Raw genomic sequence first — 17,671 nt, forward strand, 5'->3', positions numbered from 1 at the left:
GTGCACGCTCTCTCTGACAAATAAATAAAATCTTTGAAAAAATTAAATAAAATAAATAAAGAAAATCTTTAAAAAATATATAATGACCTTGCCTTGGGTTGGGTTTGAGTCCTGTTCCTCCTTTTCACCTTCATCTCCTTTATTAAAATAAACAGATTTATGAGAGTCGTGTCCAGGAATCAGCTCTTGGATGCATTTATCAATTCTTCTGCTTCCATTTTCTAATTTATTCATTTCTGCTTTTGTTTTTATAATATCCGTTTTTTTCCTCTTTGGTGTGTTTGTGGGGTTTTTTGTTGTTGTTTTGGTGTGTTTTTTTTTGCTTTTTACCTTGAATATTTATTCTCATTCTTTCTTTCTAATAAAAATGCTTAGAGCAGGGTGCATGGGTGGCTCAGTTGTTAAGCATCTGCCTTCGGCTCAGGTCATGATCCCAGGGTCCTGGGATTGAGCCCCGCATGGGGCTCTCTGCTCAGAGGGGAGCCTGCTTCTCCCTCTCCCACTCCCCCCTGCTTGTGTTCCCTCTCTTGCTCTGTCTCTCTCTGTCAAATAAATTTAAAAAATCTTAAAAAAAAAAAAGTGCTTAGGGCTGTGAATTTGCTTCTGAGTATATCTAATACCTGGCTGTATCTAATATGTGGTCGTATAGGGTGATCTATGTTTTTATTTTCCAAATGAGTTTGAAATTATAGTTTCGAATCATCTTTAATCAATTAGATAGTCAGAAGAACACATTTCATTTTATTTTATTTTTTAAAAGATTTTATTTATTTATTTAGAGAACGAGCGAGAGTGGTGGGGAGGGGCAGAGGGAGAGGAAGAGAGAAAATCTCAATCAGACTCCATGCTGAGCGCAGAACCTGACATGGGGCTCGATCTCACGACCCTGAGATCATGACCTGAGCCAAAATCAGGAGTCAGACGCTTAACTGACGGAGCCACCCAGGTGCCCCCAGAAGAACACATTTTTAATCACAAGTGATTGACCTCTTTAAAATGTATTCTTTTGTCATTATTTTCTACTTTGTTGTATTTTGTTATGACCTGTACAATTTGAGATGTATCTTGGTTTTCTTTGTAGCATACTATACGATTAGACCAGTTGGGATTAGGGCCATCTGCATATTAAAAAGTTCAAAATAACACTGGCTTAAATAAAATAATTTATAACTCGCTTATGTCAAAGAAGTTTAGAGGTAGGTGGATCCCCATAATGCTACCAGGAACCTAGACTTCCATTTTTCTACACCATTCTCAGTGTTGGCTTCTGTCATCAAAATCACCTCATAACCCAGTATGGTTGTCAGAGTTCCAGCCATCACATCTATATTACAGGGAGGAGAAAGATGGGAGGAGTAAAAGGATGTACTTCCCAGTGGGTCAGTTCCCTTTAAGGAGACTTCTTCAAAGTCTCACACAATAGTTCTGTTTACATTTCATGTAGAATCCCCCAACTATAGGGATTCTGTTACTAAGAAAGAAGGGAAGAATGGTTGATATGTAGGGAAAAAGAATGTGCCATAATAATTTTAATGGGTTGATACGTAGGCAAAAAGAATCTGCCATAATAATTTTAGTAAATATTCCATCAACACTTGAGAAAGAAAGATACATCACTTAACAATATCATCTCTTTACCAAACCAGAGAAGTTGAATTTGGGGCTCATTTCCCCATAAGAGGCCCAGTGGACCCTTACTTATACAATTAATGGCTGCCATTAACTGGGATGAAGTAGCTAACCCAAGGGACACCAGCACTGTCTCTGGTTCACAAGGTGTTATTTTTTTTTTTATGACACCCCATCATTTTCTACTCGCTTCTTCTTACCCAAGACGAGTCAGTTATTCCAAGGTCACTAGAGCCTTGCAGGCATCCTGGGAACTTGGGTGCTGTCCACTCTTGTGTGGTTCAGGGGTTTACTGCTGAAGCAGATGCTGTGAATGTCTTCTGAGGACCAATCCTCTCCCAGCCTGGAGCAAGCATCCCTCTGTGAATAAATGTGTAGAGTATGAGAATAGGGTGCCCTGGCCCTGAGATCCTGTATGAACACCTGACTGAGAACAATGGGCAGCATGAGCTGGGACATTTCCCAGCAGGTCTCAGTGGCGGCTGGAGCCAAAATGACAATGCTCACCTAACCCCACTTCCTAGTCCCAAATATTCATATTCCAGGATTCAGAATAGCTGGCCCAGAGGCCAGGGCCTGCGAGGAGTCATTGGACGAAGAGAACTGGTAGCCTTCTATCTTGGTACTTTGACGAGATAAGCAATCAGAGGGCTCATGGTCCCATTCCTTCCTGGGCCATGGCCTGGCCTCGCATGGAAGGAGCACTGTGGCTGTTCTAGTCCTTCTACCAGAGGCTGGCTCCACTGGCCACATCAGCTCCCCTAAGGCCCCCACCGTCGCCTGGTGGCACTGAACATCTCAGCAAAGGCCTGATCTGAAGGGGACTGAAGGTTCCAGTCCACACCTTAGGGAAGCCCCTGGTGTGATAGAGTGCGTAAGAAATATATACATGCAGAAGCCACTAAAGTGCTTACCAAAATAGAAATGGGGTGCTGGCGAATGTGCTAGGAACTGGGTCCCTGAGTGATGAAGGGAAGGGGTGATTAAGTCTGGCAGATGCCTCAACTGAGATGCTTCTGGAAACAACATCCCTGCTTCCTGCCTAGGTGAGCATCCCGGGCTCGACCCCCGTGTGGTTCCCGCTTTGCCTGAGAGTAACCCCGCCCCCACCCTGCTCACTCTCCAGAGCTCAGGAGAAACGAGCTGGTTTTCTCCCAGAGGCTGGTGCCAGTTTAGTCAGCAGATTTCACAGATCCACTGGCACCCATGTAGTGTCTTATTTTAAGCTTAGCATTTGAAGATGGGAACTTTTCCCCCTTCGGTGTGTGGCAAAGAGATCCCAATTTATACATAAGCATGGTGGCTAAGCCAGTGCACCGAGGCTGTTCCCAAGGCGAGTGCGGTTCACGGCACCTCTTCTTCGGGTACCTTCCCAAAAGAACCCCGCCCACCGTGGTTGCTTGTAACTGGCAGTTCTGTTCCCAGGTTTCCACTAAGTGGTGTGCAGCGCTGTCCCTTCCATGCACACGTGGCTGGGGGGAGGCAGGGCCACTGTGGCGGTCCCTGTCCTATCCTCTCTGCATTTCCCCACCGGCCAGCCTGGACCCTGCACCCTTGGCTACCAGAATGTCTCACATGCCAGGAACTGGGTTTCTCTTGTGGGCCTGAGCTCTTCCCAGGTGCTCTTGTGCCTCTCTCCTCTGCTCTGAGCTCCCCGTGACACTGCTGTCCGCCTCTCCCTTCCCCCTGTCATTTTTGAACCGTCAAAACTCAAGGCCCCAAACCGCCATATCCAGCTGGGAGACCGAGGATGGCAGACTAGAGCATCCCGTCAGCGAGTCCAGGGGCCCTGCGTTACATCCAAACCAGATCCCTGTCTTGGGACATTCACAGCTGGGATTCTATACGCTAAACCCTGTGGGTTTTAACACCGCAGGTGTGTGCGTGGACTTAGAAACCTCAGAAGGTGCTGGTATGGGTCACTTCGTCTCCAGGGGAGGGGGAGGGGTAGACCACAGAGGGTTCACTTCGAATGAGGATTTGGCTGTGTCCCAGAGCCTTCCTGGTGTCTCCCAACCCTCCTCATCCCAGACTCTGCTTTTTCACACATTTAAATACCAGTCACAATTTTCTTCCTGGCCTACCTCCATTGTAACCTGCCACCAGTCAGTTGGGCCTGGTTTATACCCTACAAGAGGTGTTGCTCAGTTAAGCTAGAATCGAGCCGTCAGGGACAAACATTTATTTGACAAAAGATATTCTCTTTAGCTGGTTGGGATCCTTTAAATAGCACCCCTCATGCACTGAAGTGTTACTTTTCAGATCGTTAGCCACATAAATCAGAAGATGGAGACAAAGTAGAAGGAAAAAACAGGCAAATTGTTGAGTCCTGGGCCCGTGGCAGGTCTTTGAAAAATGAAGAGGAGCATTTTAGAATTGAGTGAGTCAGTATGGAGGAAGTGGGTATGAGCCAGGGGAGTGTCGCTTTACCAGTGAGGACTCCCAGGTATGTGGTAAGTGAACGCTGAGGTTCTCACCCCTCCGAAGCTTCTGGAAGCTCTCGGGAAAGACTTTCAGCAGATTTGTACTACTGAGATGAATACTGCAAAGAAGGCAGGCAGGGTGCTGGGGGAGCGTAGGACAGGGGACCTAACTCATCTTGAGGGCCAGGGAGCGCTTCCTGGAGGAAATGACAACTAAGCTGAAACCTGGAGGATGAGGAGGGATTAGCCACATAGAGGTGGGGTGGAGGGGACAGGGACAGTTGCTGGACCCTGTGCTGTACTCTGTACTCATCCCCTGACTTGGATTTCAGCACCCCATTGTTTTGACACACACTGTTTCCTCTCTGGATTTTCGGTACTTTTAAAACATCTTTCTCCTATCCCTCGAATCAGTTTTGCATGGGCGGCTGCCAAGGAAGTGGGGGCTGCTCAGTTCTCTCTTTCTGAGCCCCAGTATCATAGGACATAGGATTGTGACCAGCAGCCTTGCTCCCCTATCTTCATCTTCTGCTGTTCACGGCCCACCTCTGGCCAAGCGGCTCAGGGTATTTGGTGGTGCCCATCTCCCCGATTGAGACCTTATCTCTCTGCAAAGGTTAGAATACTCCGAAGGAGGGGTCCCGAAGGAAAGATGTGATTTTTCTTGTGGGCCAGTTGCCATATGGGTGCCATTGGCCCCATTCTGGATTCTGTCCTGAGATGAGGCTCGGGCACAAAGTGCCCTTCTTCCTGGACTGGCCGGGGCAGCCCCAGAGTTGGGCTGTTGGTCACCAGATGGAATGATAAGCTAGGCTGCTCCGGAACCAACATCACTAGTGAAGCCATAGTTCAAGTGCACTAGTGATGGTACAGAATTTTGGACCACAAAGCACAGCAGAGTCACTCTTCATATATGGCAACCCCTGTATTAAACAGCTATTGCCAAGACAGTGCTGTGTAACAAACATCCACAGCATTGCCGTGGCAACCATAAGCATTTAGTCTTGGGGGTCTGTGATTACCTGGGGTTCAGGTGGTCTTCACTGTGCTTGACGGAGGCAGTCCTGCTTCTCCTTGCAGGTCTGGGGTCAACTGAGAGTCAGCCGCCACAGGCTGTGCTATGCTTCCCGTGCCTCCCCCCCTCCTTGGACAAGGACACTAGTCAGGGCGTGTCTCCTCAAGGCCATGTTAGATGCACAAGATGGCCAGCAGAGACGCGTGTGCCCTCTGGGGCCTGGGCTCTGAGCTGGCACCCTGCCACCTCATCCCACAGGCACCTGGCCACAGCAAGATGTATAGCCAAGCAACGCCCAGAGCATGGAAATACATTCTTCCCATGGCAAGGGTATGAATGCAGGGAGGAGTGAAGAATCGGGACCAAACACTCAATCTGCCCCTCTCTCCAAAGGCTCACACCCCCATGCAATTTGGACCTTAATAAAAGGAGTAAGGAAGAAATGGGTGGTGGTGGTCATGGTCACGGTCCATTATAGATCTTTTCCCTGACCAAGAATTCACGTTCTCTCTCTCTCTTTTTTTAAAGATTTTATTTGTTTCTTTTAGAAGTGGGGGGAGGAGGGGCAGAGGGAGAAGGAGAAGCAGACTCCACACTGAGCATGGAGCCTGATGAGTGGCTCCATCCCAGGACCTTGAGATCATGACCTGAACCGAAATCAAGAGTCAGATTCTTAACCAACTGAGCCACCCAGGCGCCCCCAAGATTTAATGTTCTTAATAATGAATTAGCAATATTCTTCTAGTACATACAACACAGTGTGGGAGCAACTTTGTGCTGAGTACTTTGGGGGACATCAGAGAGATAAGCCCTGATTCTACCTTCAGGAGCTCGCTATCCTTTGAGTGATGAGGCTTGTGTTCAAAGACAAGATGGGGGCAAGATGATGCTCAATTATGTAGTGCAGATTGTAGAGTTCAGAGAAAGGAGAGATCAGCAAAAACTAGAAAAGAGTGAGATAGGAGGAGAGGAACGATACTGACACTTTACACCTAATGAGTACTTGCTGCACGCCAGACACTGGACCAAATTCTTTCCATGCCCTGCCTCCCTGCAAGGCCATCCAGAGAGGTACCAGGGTGGTCGCCATTTAACAGATGAAAAAAAAAAAATGGAGGCACAAAGAGCTCAAGTGACTTGTGCGCGGTCACATGGCTGGTAAATACTAGAACCAGGATTTGGGTGCAGCTCTTCCTGTGACCAGAGCCTGCATGTTAATCACCAGGGCCCATGGCCGGCCACTTGAAGGGAAGTGGGCAGCAAAAGTGGACAGATGTGTGAAGAGGACAGCTGCCAGGGGGTGGGAGCTGCGGAGGGGACCCCAGCCGTGTTATGAACTATAAATGGGAGCAAAGATAGGATGTGCGATTTGGCCAAGGTCCTGCAGCAAGAGAGGGTGGAGGCTGGGCTGGAAATTCTGGCTGTTGGCTCTCCTTCCACTCTCCCTGGTACCAGCCGCTTTCTGGGCTCTCTCCACCCGTCTGCGCGGCCACGCCTGAAGCGTTTCCCTCTTGGAAGAGGTGCAATCCACTGGCATTGAAGCCGGGTGGACTGGCTCCCTCTCTCTATCCATCTCTTTCCTCCTTTCCCCTGCCATGTTCTGGAAAGGGCAGCGTGGGGGAATGTGGGCAGGTTGCACCAGAGATATACATCTGAGAACTGAAGGAACATTTATTTTTAATTTCGACTTAAAAAGAAAAAAGGAAGTTATAAAATATCTGCTCTTGCTCCTGGGACTGTGCAGATGGTGCTGCGTGTTGCCTAATAGGGAATGGGGCTGGCATCCATGTGCTCCTGGCCCCAGCAGCCTGACTGTAGGACCTGCAAAGTGGGATCCCTGTTCCCCTTGCCTCAGCCTCAGATGGTTCCCTTGGGCTCCGTTTGGGGGCAGAATGCAGCATGGCTTTCCACTGCCTCTAACCTCACCTTCCCCAGGTTTGCTGATTCTTCAAACCTCCTTTAATGAGACCAGTCTCCCGACTGTTCCTGCTCCCGTGAGCGTGCACTCTTGCCCCCCTCCACGCACATGCGTTCACACGCATGCACATCTCAGCTCCATCCCACCACCTCCTTCGGCAGCCAGAGCACACTGATCTCTCCTTCCTGAGCGCTGGTTTGGGTGTTTGCATTTATCAACTTGACATACCCAAGTACCTGATGAAACCGTCTGGTCATTTCCATGTCCAGGTATTATAATGGATCTTCTCATACATTTTCCTGTTTGGTCTTTGTGTTTATTGTGGTTAGATGCCATATATTCCTCTCTTCCCGTATTCTCCATTGAGCGTGCCATGGAACCTGGTGCATAGAAGATGCTTGGAAATGGGCATGGAGTGATGGAGTGTGACTCTTCCTTTGTGCTCAGGTGAATGAGCTGGAAAAGGAGCCCCTCAAATCAGAGAGTTGGAGCCCTCAAGCCAGCAATCAGGAGACCTTTCTGACTTTCTCTAGCTTGCTGGGAAGCCTTGGGCAAATCACGGAATTTCTCTAAGCCTCAGTTTCCCCATTTGTAAAATATAGAAAGTGATCTTTATTTTGTCTGAGCCCCAGAGTTCTGATAAGGATCATGGTTAAGTGACATAGGGGAAATGCTTAGCAAAATCAATCAATCAATCAATCTCTTTAAGAACACATAAGGAGTCAGAGGCGCTCAGCATGGTTAGAGCAGGAGGCTGGGACAGGAAGCTGGCCAGGTTTGGTCAACAAGGAGAAAAGCTCACATGTTACAAGGTGTGTGTGTGTGTGTGTGTGTGTGTGTGTGTTACACAGCCTGGGTACTATTTCAGTTTAGGGCTGTGGTTTGTTCTGGAAGAGACTTGATGTCACATTAAAAAAAATGCCTGCCACCAGAAAATACAAGTGAAGACAAAAATGAGAGAGAAGTTTAGGAAAGGGAAGAAGCTAGGAGCGAAGTTTGGGCACAAAATGCATTCAGTGAGGGTCTGTGCACTGGACAGATGTGATCCGTAGAGATCTGGCCTGAGCTCCTTGATAGTCAGTGCAAAGAGAGACACGGTTAAATGCTCAATGTCTGCAAGACAGATGCAAACCAGATGCTCAGAAGTATAAATTTCTGAGCCCAAGACTAGAAAAATTTCCTCCAGGAGGATTCATAAATGGGACTCTGCGATGGAAGGAGCAATGAGTGTCCTGGACAATGGTTGTCTGGTAAATACAGCGAGTCCCAAGGGGCTGTATCTTAGGACACTCCTGATGGCCCAAGCTCAGTGCAGGGGGTGTAAGGGGGATTGAGGAGGAGAGGACAATGTGGTCCATAATATACCCATGCTCTATAAACCAACAGATTAGGGGAATGAATTGCTGAGTTCCCAACAGTGAAGAACAGCTTTTATCTCTTCAGGCTTTGGGAGGCGGTCAGACATGCACAAGCATACACAGACGTCCACACGTGCATGCACGCGCGCACACACACTCGCTGGAGCGCATTGTCCGCTCCCAATTTCAGGCCTCTGTAGGCTCAGCTTCCTCTCTGTGGTCTGGCTCCTGGTGGCTGGAGCCTGACTAGGATGAGGCCCTGGGTTCCCAGTGATATTTCTCTTCCGGGCTGGGTGAGGAGGGATTCCCTTTACAGGCAATGGGGCAATCTCAATTGACTTCATACCTGCTACTTGGAACCCAAGAATAGAATTTTAAACCAAGGTAGGACCTCCAAGCTCAACCCCTTCACTCTATAGGTAAGAAAGCTAGAGCCTCAAGGGGACTGTATTCTGTTGGAGACACTGTTGGCTGGAGATCACACAGGGATGGGGCTGAGGCTGAGCTCCAAGCTCTCCTGATTCTCACTCCAGTGCCCTAAGCTGTTGCTGCAGAGAAAAATCAGACTGGGATCTCATTTTGAGGAGAAAAATCTCATAAGATAATTCCTCATTGGAGCTATGGAATGGCTTTGCATTACATAATTTTATTCAAACTGATACGGGCCAATAAATATAAATGTGTGTGTGTGTTTGCTGTCTTAAAACATTTTAATGTTTAAAACATGATTTACAAATGCTGCTGAGGATGTCTAGAATTTGATTTACTGCATAGTATTGAATGTTTATACTTACTCCTTACAGAAATTCTTGCCAAAGAGCCATTTTATCTACAGGAATAATAAATAAGTCAATATGTGGATGGTTGTGCACATTTTTCCCATATGCAGTGGTATTTGGTAGACATTATTTAGCACACAAGCATTCAAAAGAGACACATGGATCCCCGAAGTCCAAAGTTTGCCCAGTTGTCAAGATGAGACAATTAATCTTGACTTAAACCAAAAAAGCAAAGTCAGCAAGTCTAGCTCTTAGGTGACATTCGGGCTTTGGGAATAATGACTCCACACCTAGCTAACGGTACTCAAAATGATTTTTATCTGGGATGCCTGGGTGTCTCAGCTGGTTAAGCGTCGGCTTTCCACCCAGGTCATGATCCCAGAGCCCTGGGATCGAGTCCCACATCGGGCTCCTTGCTCAGTGGGGAGCCTGCTTCTCCCTCTGCCTCTGCCGCTCCCCACTGCTTGTGCTCGCTCTCTCACTCTCTCTGTCTCTCTGACAAATAAATAAAATCTTTTAAAAAATAACTTTTATCATCGTATTTTATTTTACTTTTTATAAAGGTTTTATTTATTTATTTGAGAGAGAGAGCATGAGCTGGGGGAGGGGCAGAAGGAGAAACAGACTTCCCACTGATCAGGGAGCCCGCAGCAGGAGCTCCATCCCAGGACCCCAAGGTCGTGACCTGAGCCGAAGGCAGCCGCTTCACTGACTGAGCCACCCAGGCATCCCTATCATCATATATATATATATTCTTAAAGATTTTATTTATTTGACAGAGAGAGAGATAGCAAGAGCAGGAACACAAGCAAGGGGAGTGGGAGAGGGAGAAGCAGGCTTCCCGCGGAGTAGGGAGCCTGATGCGGGGCTCGATCCCAGGACCCTGGGATCATGACCTGAGCCGAAGGCAGATGCTTAACGACTGAGCTGCCCAGGCACCCCCCATCATCATATTTTATTTTTTTATTTTTAAAAAAATTTTTAAATATTTTTATTTATTTATTTGACAGAGACACAACGAGAGAGGGGAACACAAGCAGGGGGAGCGGGAGAGGGAGAAGCAGGCTTCCCGCAGAGCAGAGAGCCCGATGCGGGGCTTGATCCCAGGACCCTGGGATCATGACCTGAGCTGAAGGCAGATGCTTAATGACTGAGCCATCCAGACGCCCCCTATCATCATATTTTAATCCTCACAAAAATCCTATGGGGTGGCCAGGATATGAAAGAGCCGGGTTAGCTGAGGGGAAGTAAAGATGTTCCTTTGGTTTGCTTCTTTATTTGTATTGTCCCCCGCCCCCAGTTATGGAAATAATACATGTCCAATGTTTAAAAAAATATAGGCATATTCGAGAAGACTGAGAAAGTACTGTGTCACCCGACCTCCAGAGACATCTACACGCTGGGCTATAGGTTTTTGCATGGAGATATGTACATGCCTATGTTTGTGTATATGGTTATACATACGATGTGATTTCTTTACAAAAGTGGGATTGTGCTGTGATAGAATTCCGCAGCCTGGTTCACGTGCAGCCGGCACCATCCCACTGTGGCCAGCAGTTTATATGTATACATCATCCACCTCAGTTTGTACAGATCTAGTTTACTTTGGTTCGTGGCTGTGTCATTTTTCTTGGCAAACGTGTAGGATGTTTCTTTTGCTTTATCCAGGCTTTCCTCTCTTTCTCTCTTGCAGGTAGTTGGTCTTCTCTTGCCCAACCAGACACTGGCATCCACTGTCTTCTGGCAGGTAACAGTCCCTGGCAACGGAGGGCTCCCGAAGGAAGGACCCAACAAGTGCTCATTAGAACTCCCTGTCCCAGTGTCTCCCCTCCAGGCCCCTCAGGGAAAGTCACCCCACTTCCCGCCCCTCCCTGGCCCTGTAGCTGCTGGGGGAAGCCCGGGACTTCGGATTCTGCTGAGCAGGTCCCAGCAGCCCACACCTAGGCCATTTTATGTGACTCTCATTTTTGCACAAGGGGATGAGGGCTTGTTTGTGGCTCCCTCCTGCTCCTTGGCTGTTTGTCCCAAGGCCTGTGACCTCGAGGCTCTCAGTCTTATTTCGATATAAGCCTCACTCAGATCTGCGGGGAAGGTAAATCCATCACCAACCCCCAAGGTAGTGAGTGTTTGGTGCAAGACACTGGGCTGGGATATTTTTGAAAGAAGTTCAGGGCTGTTAGTAATTCTAGGGGCTAAATGTCCACTTTCTATCCAATAAGTAATATAACAAGGATGATGTCAAAGGCAGTGAGGCCCGTTTGGGGCCGTGAGCGCCATGATTCCGGGAAAGGGGACGGTCCCCAGGTTGGGAAGAACTGCCCGCAGGGGCAGGACCCCTATCTTGGTTTGCCAGCAACGGAGGGGTTTCCCGGGGTTTCCATGCTGCCACTGGCACAATGCCGGGCAAATGGCAACAGCTGGTCCTGCTGACCTGTGGGATGGACAGAACCACCTGTGAGCTGGAGACAGCATCCCGTGTCTTTCTGGAGGCTGTGGCCACCTGTGGTCCAGGCCCGGCGTCCACCCCTTCCCTGACGTCTCTTCCCTCCCACTTCCCCACCCCCGTTGCTTTTCAGTGGCTGAACCAGAGCCATAATGCTTGTGTCAACTATGCAAACCGCAACGCTACCAAGGTGAGCGCCGCAGACCACCGTACAGTGGCAGGGAGCGGGCCAGGGGGACCCTCATCCTCCCTACAGTGTGGCGTGCCACCATCGGGGGCTGCTTCCTCTGAGTTAAGCCTTGTGCTCCTCTAAGCACCTGATTTAAACTGCCAACCCTTCTAGAAGGGCCCCGCCAGGGAGGGGCTGTTCACATGAAGTGAAGAAGGCCCATAAAATGGAAATAGAATGGAGGCGGTGGGAGGGAGGAGCTCTGTTGGCTTCAGCATTCTCCTTGGGCAGCTCTTATCCCCAGATCTTGGATTAGGATGGCATCAGCCACATGGGGACCAAATTCCCCTAAAGCTTCCTCCAAGCTTGCCTGGAAGCTGTCTTGGTGCCCCCAGACGGTCGGCTGTAGAGCTGAGGGCTGCTCTTGAGGGGTGAGGGGTCTGAGGGGACCGGCCCCTCCTCCCCCCAAGTCCCCTGTGCTCCTGGGGCAAGCTCTCGGTGGAGGCCCTGTCGCCCTTCCCTCTTCCAGGAAGGAGCTGGGCCCCTGCTTCACTGGCAAGGCTGTCTGTCCTGCACTTCTGTCTCAAGGCAGGGAGAGGGGAGAAGGAGTCCAGCTCCCCTTGTGGGGCTGTCGTTTGGGGAGGGGAAGGTGTGGGCATTCTCTAACCCTGGAGCAGAGAGGGGAGAGCTAGGGGCTGGCCTGGGTGGTAGAAACTTCCCGGCCTGAAACTCTGAGGACGCCCCCCTTCCATCCGCATCTCACGCATGTGACCCACATGTGTATACCCCTGCTTGGATGGCTCCCGTTTGCCTTAAACCAAACATCTCCAAAACTGCCGTCAGAGCACAGTTAAAGGCAAGTTCCTCAGCTCCTTCTCAATGTGATCCGTTGCAACCTGGGTTGCATGTCTGTAGAAACGTTGAGCAACTGTCATCTGTTGGCCTGGCAGCCCGGTTGCCGCCTGGGTTGACAAGGCGCGGGAGAGCCAGCCAGGTGTAGCCAGCCATTTCCACCTGCGCGGTCCTCCAGGTACCAGCAGCCCACGTCCAGCATTCGGTCCTCCTCCCCTGGTTCTGCTTGCCCCAGCCATGAATGACCCATTTTGGCCCTTGCCGTTGTCTACCTCCAGCCAGCAGGGTCTGCCAGTGAGCTCTTGAGGACAGGGCGAAAGTGCAGCGGGCCCGTTGGCTTCTCCCGGGACATTGCTGCCCTGTATTTCCATGTCTGGAGCTGTGCTGAGGGAGGCCCGGATCCCTTCGGCTTCCAGAAGGACCTTTGCCTTCTCACCTGGTGGTGGGCGGGAACGTCTCTTGCAGGCTGGGGCTGTTGGCAAGGGCGGGGCATGGCAGCTTTGGGCACCCAGTGGGCCTGGAACTCTCTTTCTCTGCCTTCCAGCCTTCTCCTGCGTCCAAGTTCATCCAGGGCTACCTGGGAGCTGTCATCAGTGCCGTCTCCATCGCCGTGAGTAACTCTGTCCCCACTTTTTTGTCCTGCTGCCCTGTGGCTGCCCCCTCTCCTCAGCAGCTCCGGCCAGACCTGTCTGAGGTCAGGGCCAGGCGAGGGTGTGGGAGACAGAGGGTCATGTGGGTGGGCTGCCAGGGCAGGCTTTCTAGGCAGAGAAGATTCTGGTGACACTTTAATAGGCATGAACTTGAATAGAGAGAGTGCTGCAGATTTTGGAGAGCAGGTGGGGAGGAGAGGTGGTGCCCATGGGTGACGCAAAGGGCTGCATACTTCCGCTGAGGGCAGGGGGTCTGTTGCTAGAGGGGTCCATGTTTACCCAGCACCCTCCGCAGAGGAGCTGCTCGTCACTCTTGGTAATATGGCTGATGCAGGAAGTGAGGGGCTCAGGAACAGTTGTAAAGCTGGGCCACATGCTGGCTCCCCTTTGCTCTCTGCCTGAGCTCCCAGGACACTGTTGTCCCCTCTCGGAGGCCTTGGTCAAGTGGGCACATGTCCACTTCCTCCCGGAGGCCTATAAGCTCCTCAAGATGGGGGCGATAGGTTCATTTGAATCCCACAGGACTTTGAGAATAGAGCAGCTATGAAGTAGGCTTGGTTTGTAAACTGACTATGTGAGCATAAGGCTGGATCCCAGATGAGGGCTGAGTGCAGGTGATGCAACGAGGGCCCTGGGCCAGAACCAGAGTGGAAGCTACACTCATCCCACTCTTGAGCCCACCTTGCCCCTCCATCTGTACTGTCTAGATCCTGGCTGGGTGGTCTCCTATAGCTGACTCCAGAGGGTAAAAGTCACTTCACAACTTTGTTATTTTATTCATCACACAATAAATACACACAGTTGGGAAGAAAACACTTAGAAAATGCAAATTTAAAAATTCACATATAATGAAAGAATTCACATATAATAATCTTTTTGTAAATCCCACTTTCCTCATCTTTCTCATGTCATTAAGTATAATAATTGTTCACAACTATGTTCTAAACCTCTGTACCATACACCATCATTGATTTCACTGTTCTGGGAAAGCAGGGATTTGGGATTGTTTTGAGATGGCTTCATTTACTCTGCTCCCATGTAGACCACATCCTCTCCAAATGCCCTGCTGGGGAGTGATCCCCGTTCGTGCCCAAGATCAAGCTCCCTCCCCAAATCCTTGTCTTACCCCAAGCAAGAAGCCAGACATTGCCAAATCTATTCAGATGACTTGCCAAGAGACCGCAAACCCCACCCTGGTGGTCCTCAACCCAGCAGAGACTTCATTTGGGTTCATACAAATTGGCAGTCCCTGATTCTGGGGGGCTACTGGCAGAGGTCAGGGCTCTTGTGAGAGAGGGAAAGGGGCTCTGTTGCCTCCTCCTTGCTCTTCATGACAAGAGGAGCTGATGGCCCTACCTAGTTCAGCAGCTTGAAAATCCCATTTTCCTTCTTGGAGATGAAGGGTGAGGTGGGGCAGAGCTGAGGGGAGGAAGCCCCGTCAGGAATAATACTGAGCAGCCCCGACTGGGAGGGGCTTGAGTGAAGGGGACCACTGTCCTGGTGGGACGTCCTCCTCCTGCAGGCATGGCGCTCCAGGCTCTCTGCGTCCCCAGTCCTCACTGTCCCACGCAAGGGGCCCTTGGTCATTCCATCCCTACCACTTCCTAGGATCAGAGCTAGCCCAGATTGTGGGGTGGGGGCTCTGATGCTCAAGCCGCAGTTACTGGGGACCCTCCAGGCCCTCAGAGCCAGGGTCTTACCCTCAAGGACTGGGGGCCTCACGCTGGGCTGTCACAGCCCTCAGGGACTGTGCCTGTGCTGGGGACACTCTCCTTCCAACTCCCTGCCTAGCTGCAGGGCGCTTAGAGGCTTTTCCTGACCACACCAGCCCAAACTGTCCCCCACCCCCAAGTCCTAGAAACTTCTGTCCTTCCCACACACTCAGTTACACCCTGTGTCCTGTCCTGTCATTGTTCCACTGGATTACAAGTTAACCAGGGACAGGCCCTGTGTCTTCTCCCCCACAGAGGGGGCACAAGCACTGCTCCATAAATACTTGTTAATTAGGTTGCTGATTGATTGCCGACCTCAGGAGGCCCCTCTCCGCCTCGATCCTCGATCCTCGGGCTCAGCGGTGGCGGCGTCCCTCTGCCTGACGTCTTCACACAGTGAGGGTCTAACTCCGGCAGATGGAACAGAGTTTCTGACTTGGAAAATCTGCAGCTTGCTTGCTTTTCTTTTGTGTGTGTAAATCACAAAACCTCCAAAGAAAGAGGCTTTATTTTATTTTCCTTTCCCTTGTTCTCTGGAACCCCGGGCCCGCGGCCTCATTAACTGATCTCTGCTTCAATTAGTGACAAATCCCCTCCCAGGGAGAACCTGTTAGGAAGAGATGACCTGCAAACAAGTGTCACGGCCCCAGTGGTTGGCCCAGCTCTGGCATTAATTAAAACGAGTCCCTACAAGCAGGTGGCCTGGATGGGGCGGGGGGCTGACAGGCTGAGGGCAAATGTCAGTGACTGGGGACAAGCTGGAGTGGAGGCCAGGCCCTGAGAGGCCAGCCTTCTCCCTGGACCTTTCCTCTCCCTCAGAAGAGCCAGAGCCCTGACCTTGGCCAGCCACCCCCAGAATCAAGGACCCCCAGTTTGCCTGGCCCCCTGAATGAAGTCTCACGGTGGCCCGGGACCCCCAGTGCAGGGGTAGCAGCCTTTTGGTGAACTCTCTAAATAGATTTGGCAATGTCTGGCTTCTTGCTCAAGAATAAAAAAGAAATTTTGTCTTAAGTTATTTTTGAAATCTAACAGTTTGCTGTCTTTTAACAAAGGAAGCCTCTGTCAGTCCTCAGTGTATTTGAGTTTGGGGGTTCATGTTGAGCACTTCTGTGGTCAGCCTCCCCAGGCCCTGGCTACCCAAGCGTGAGACCCACGCCCTCCCTTCAGGGGTGTGTTTGTGCCAGGCATTTGGCAGGTGCTGGGGGGGGCGGTCACACAGATTGGTGTGTCCTTCGAGATGCAGAGAGGAAAAGCTGGGGATTCTCTGTGGTAGAACCAGAATCATGATGAAGGTGACCCTTGGGTGTGGTGGGAACTAGGGAAGGGGCCCCTCAGTCACACAGGGCCAGCTCTTCCAGGATAGAGCAGAGAGAGCTGAAGGCAGGGTTGTGGGATCCAGGTAGAGGGCACAGCACATGGAGAGGCACGCAAGAGAATGTGACAGACTCCAGAGTGGTGGGGAGATGAGTGCGGCCACCGTGGGACGAGTGATGAGGATGAAGTGATGGGGAACTGGGGAGGAGCAGGGCCGCTCGTGAAGCACTCACAGGGCCTACCCAGGAGTTAGTGGGCCATGCCAGCCGCCTTGTCTCGACTCAGGGAGCGGGGGCGTAACAGGGGGTGCAGGCAGAGTGGGCTGGAGGAGAAGTCGTGGTGGGGTGGCAGGCCTAGCAGATGACCTCCCTCATGGACACCAGGTCCTGGATGAGAATGGACCTGTGGCTGTAGAGAAGGGCGCAGGGCTAAAGTCCTACATGCTGCTCAGGAGCTGGTTGGTGGATCCAGAGTATGAGAGACACTTTATGCCTGGTCTTCAAACCCCTCACGTGCAGCCAGGTCATAGGTGGCTGAGGTCTTTCCCCATTGGGGCATTGCTGATCTCCATTCCCAAAGGCTCTGGGCCCTGAGGGGTCCTTTCTGTACAGGATACAGTGATTGTCTGTTAACCTTTACTAGATACTGGAGTACAAGGAGGTGTCCCAGGGGGGTCCCTGGGCTGAACCCCTCCCCCTCCCAGTTCTCATTGCCCCCAGACTGCTCCAAGTCCCAGTATTAAAGTAGCAAATAATCCCAATGATCACAATGGCTGACACTTCTGGAGTGTCTTTAGGTGCCGGGTGCTGCTCAGTGCTCCTCGTGATTTTACAGCTGAGGAAGCGGAAGCGTAGAGGTGAAATCCCAGAACTGGGATTCAAACACAGGCTTGATCACATGCTATTCTAATACAAAGACCCCTTTTGCTTCCTGCTCCCACTGCGGCCTGAGGAGGAGGGAAAAGCCAAACAGTGTTCTTGGCTTCCAGTTTAGAGGAACTGTTACCATGCCTCCTGGCAGTTAAGTCCGCCCCCGGGTACCCTGAGAACAGCGGGGAAAGGAAACTTTTGAGAGGCTCTTTAGGTGTAATGGGGTTAGAGCCTCTATCCAACTTCATACTTGGTTTCTGCACCTGTGTTTTCTGGCCAAGGTTGAGTCAGCAGCGTATATTTATCCCTGGTCTGGAGCATGCCCCGCCTCCTGCAAGACCATGTCTGGCTGGTTCTGTGGTCAAGGGTGGTTCTGTGGTACCTCAGGGTGTTCTCTGTGATCCACGGTGTACCTCAGAGTGTTCCCTATGATCTAAGGTGTACCTCAGGGTGTTCTCTATGGTTGAGGGTGTACCTCAGGGTGTTCTCTCTAGTTGAGGGTGTACCTCAGGGTGTTCTCTGTGTTCAAGGGTATACCTC

The 17,671-nt window shown here is 50.7% G+C and overlaps 1 protein-coding gene across 5 annotated transcripts in view; it reads left to right on the plus strand.

The window, feature by feature from the left end:
- SFXN5 (sideroflexin 5) overlaps nucleotides 1–17,671 on the plus strand; it is a 113,054-nt gene that overhangs the window by 47,815 nt on the left and 47,568 nt on the right. For all 5 annotated transcript variants that reach the window (XM_035001306.1, XM_035001308.1, XM_035001305.1 and 2 more), the window contains 3 exons: nucleotides 10,816–10,869; nucleotides 11,699–11,755; nucleotides 13,131–13,196. In XM_035001306.1, coding sequence (XP_034857197.1) covers nucleotides 10,816–10,869; nucleotides 11,699–11,755; nucleotides 13,131–13,196 — 177 coding nt within the window. The remainder of the gene's footprint in view (nucleotides 1–10,815; nucleotides 10,870–11,698; nucleotides 11,756–13,130; nucleotides 13,197–17,671) is intronic.

This window comes from Mirounga leonina, unplaced genomic scaffold (assembly GCF_011800145.1).
Source record: "Mirounga leonina isolate KUSES-001 unplaced genomic scaffold, KU_Mleo_1.0 Mir_125, whole genome shotgun sequence".
In the NCBI taxonomy this organism is placed as follows: Eukaryota; Metazoa; Chordata; class Mammalia; order Carnivora; family Phocidae; genus Mirounga; species Mirounga leonina.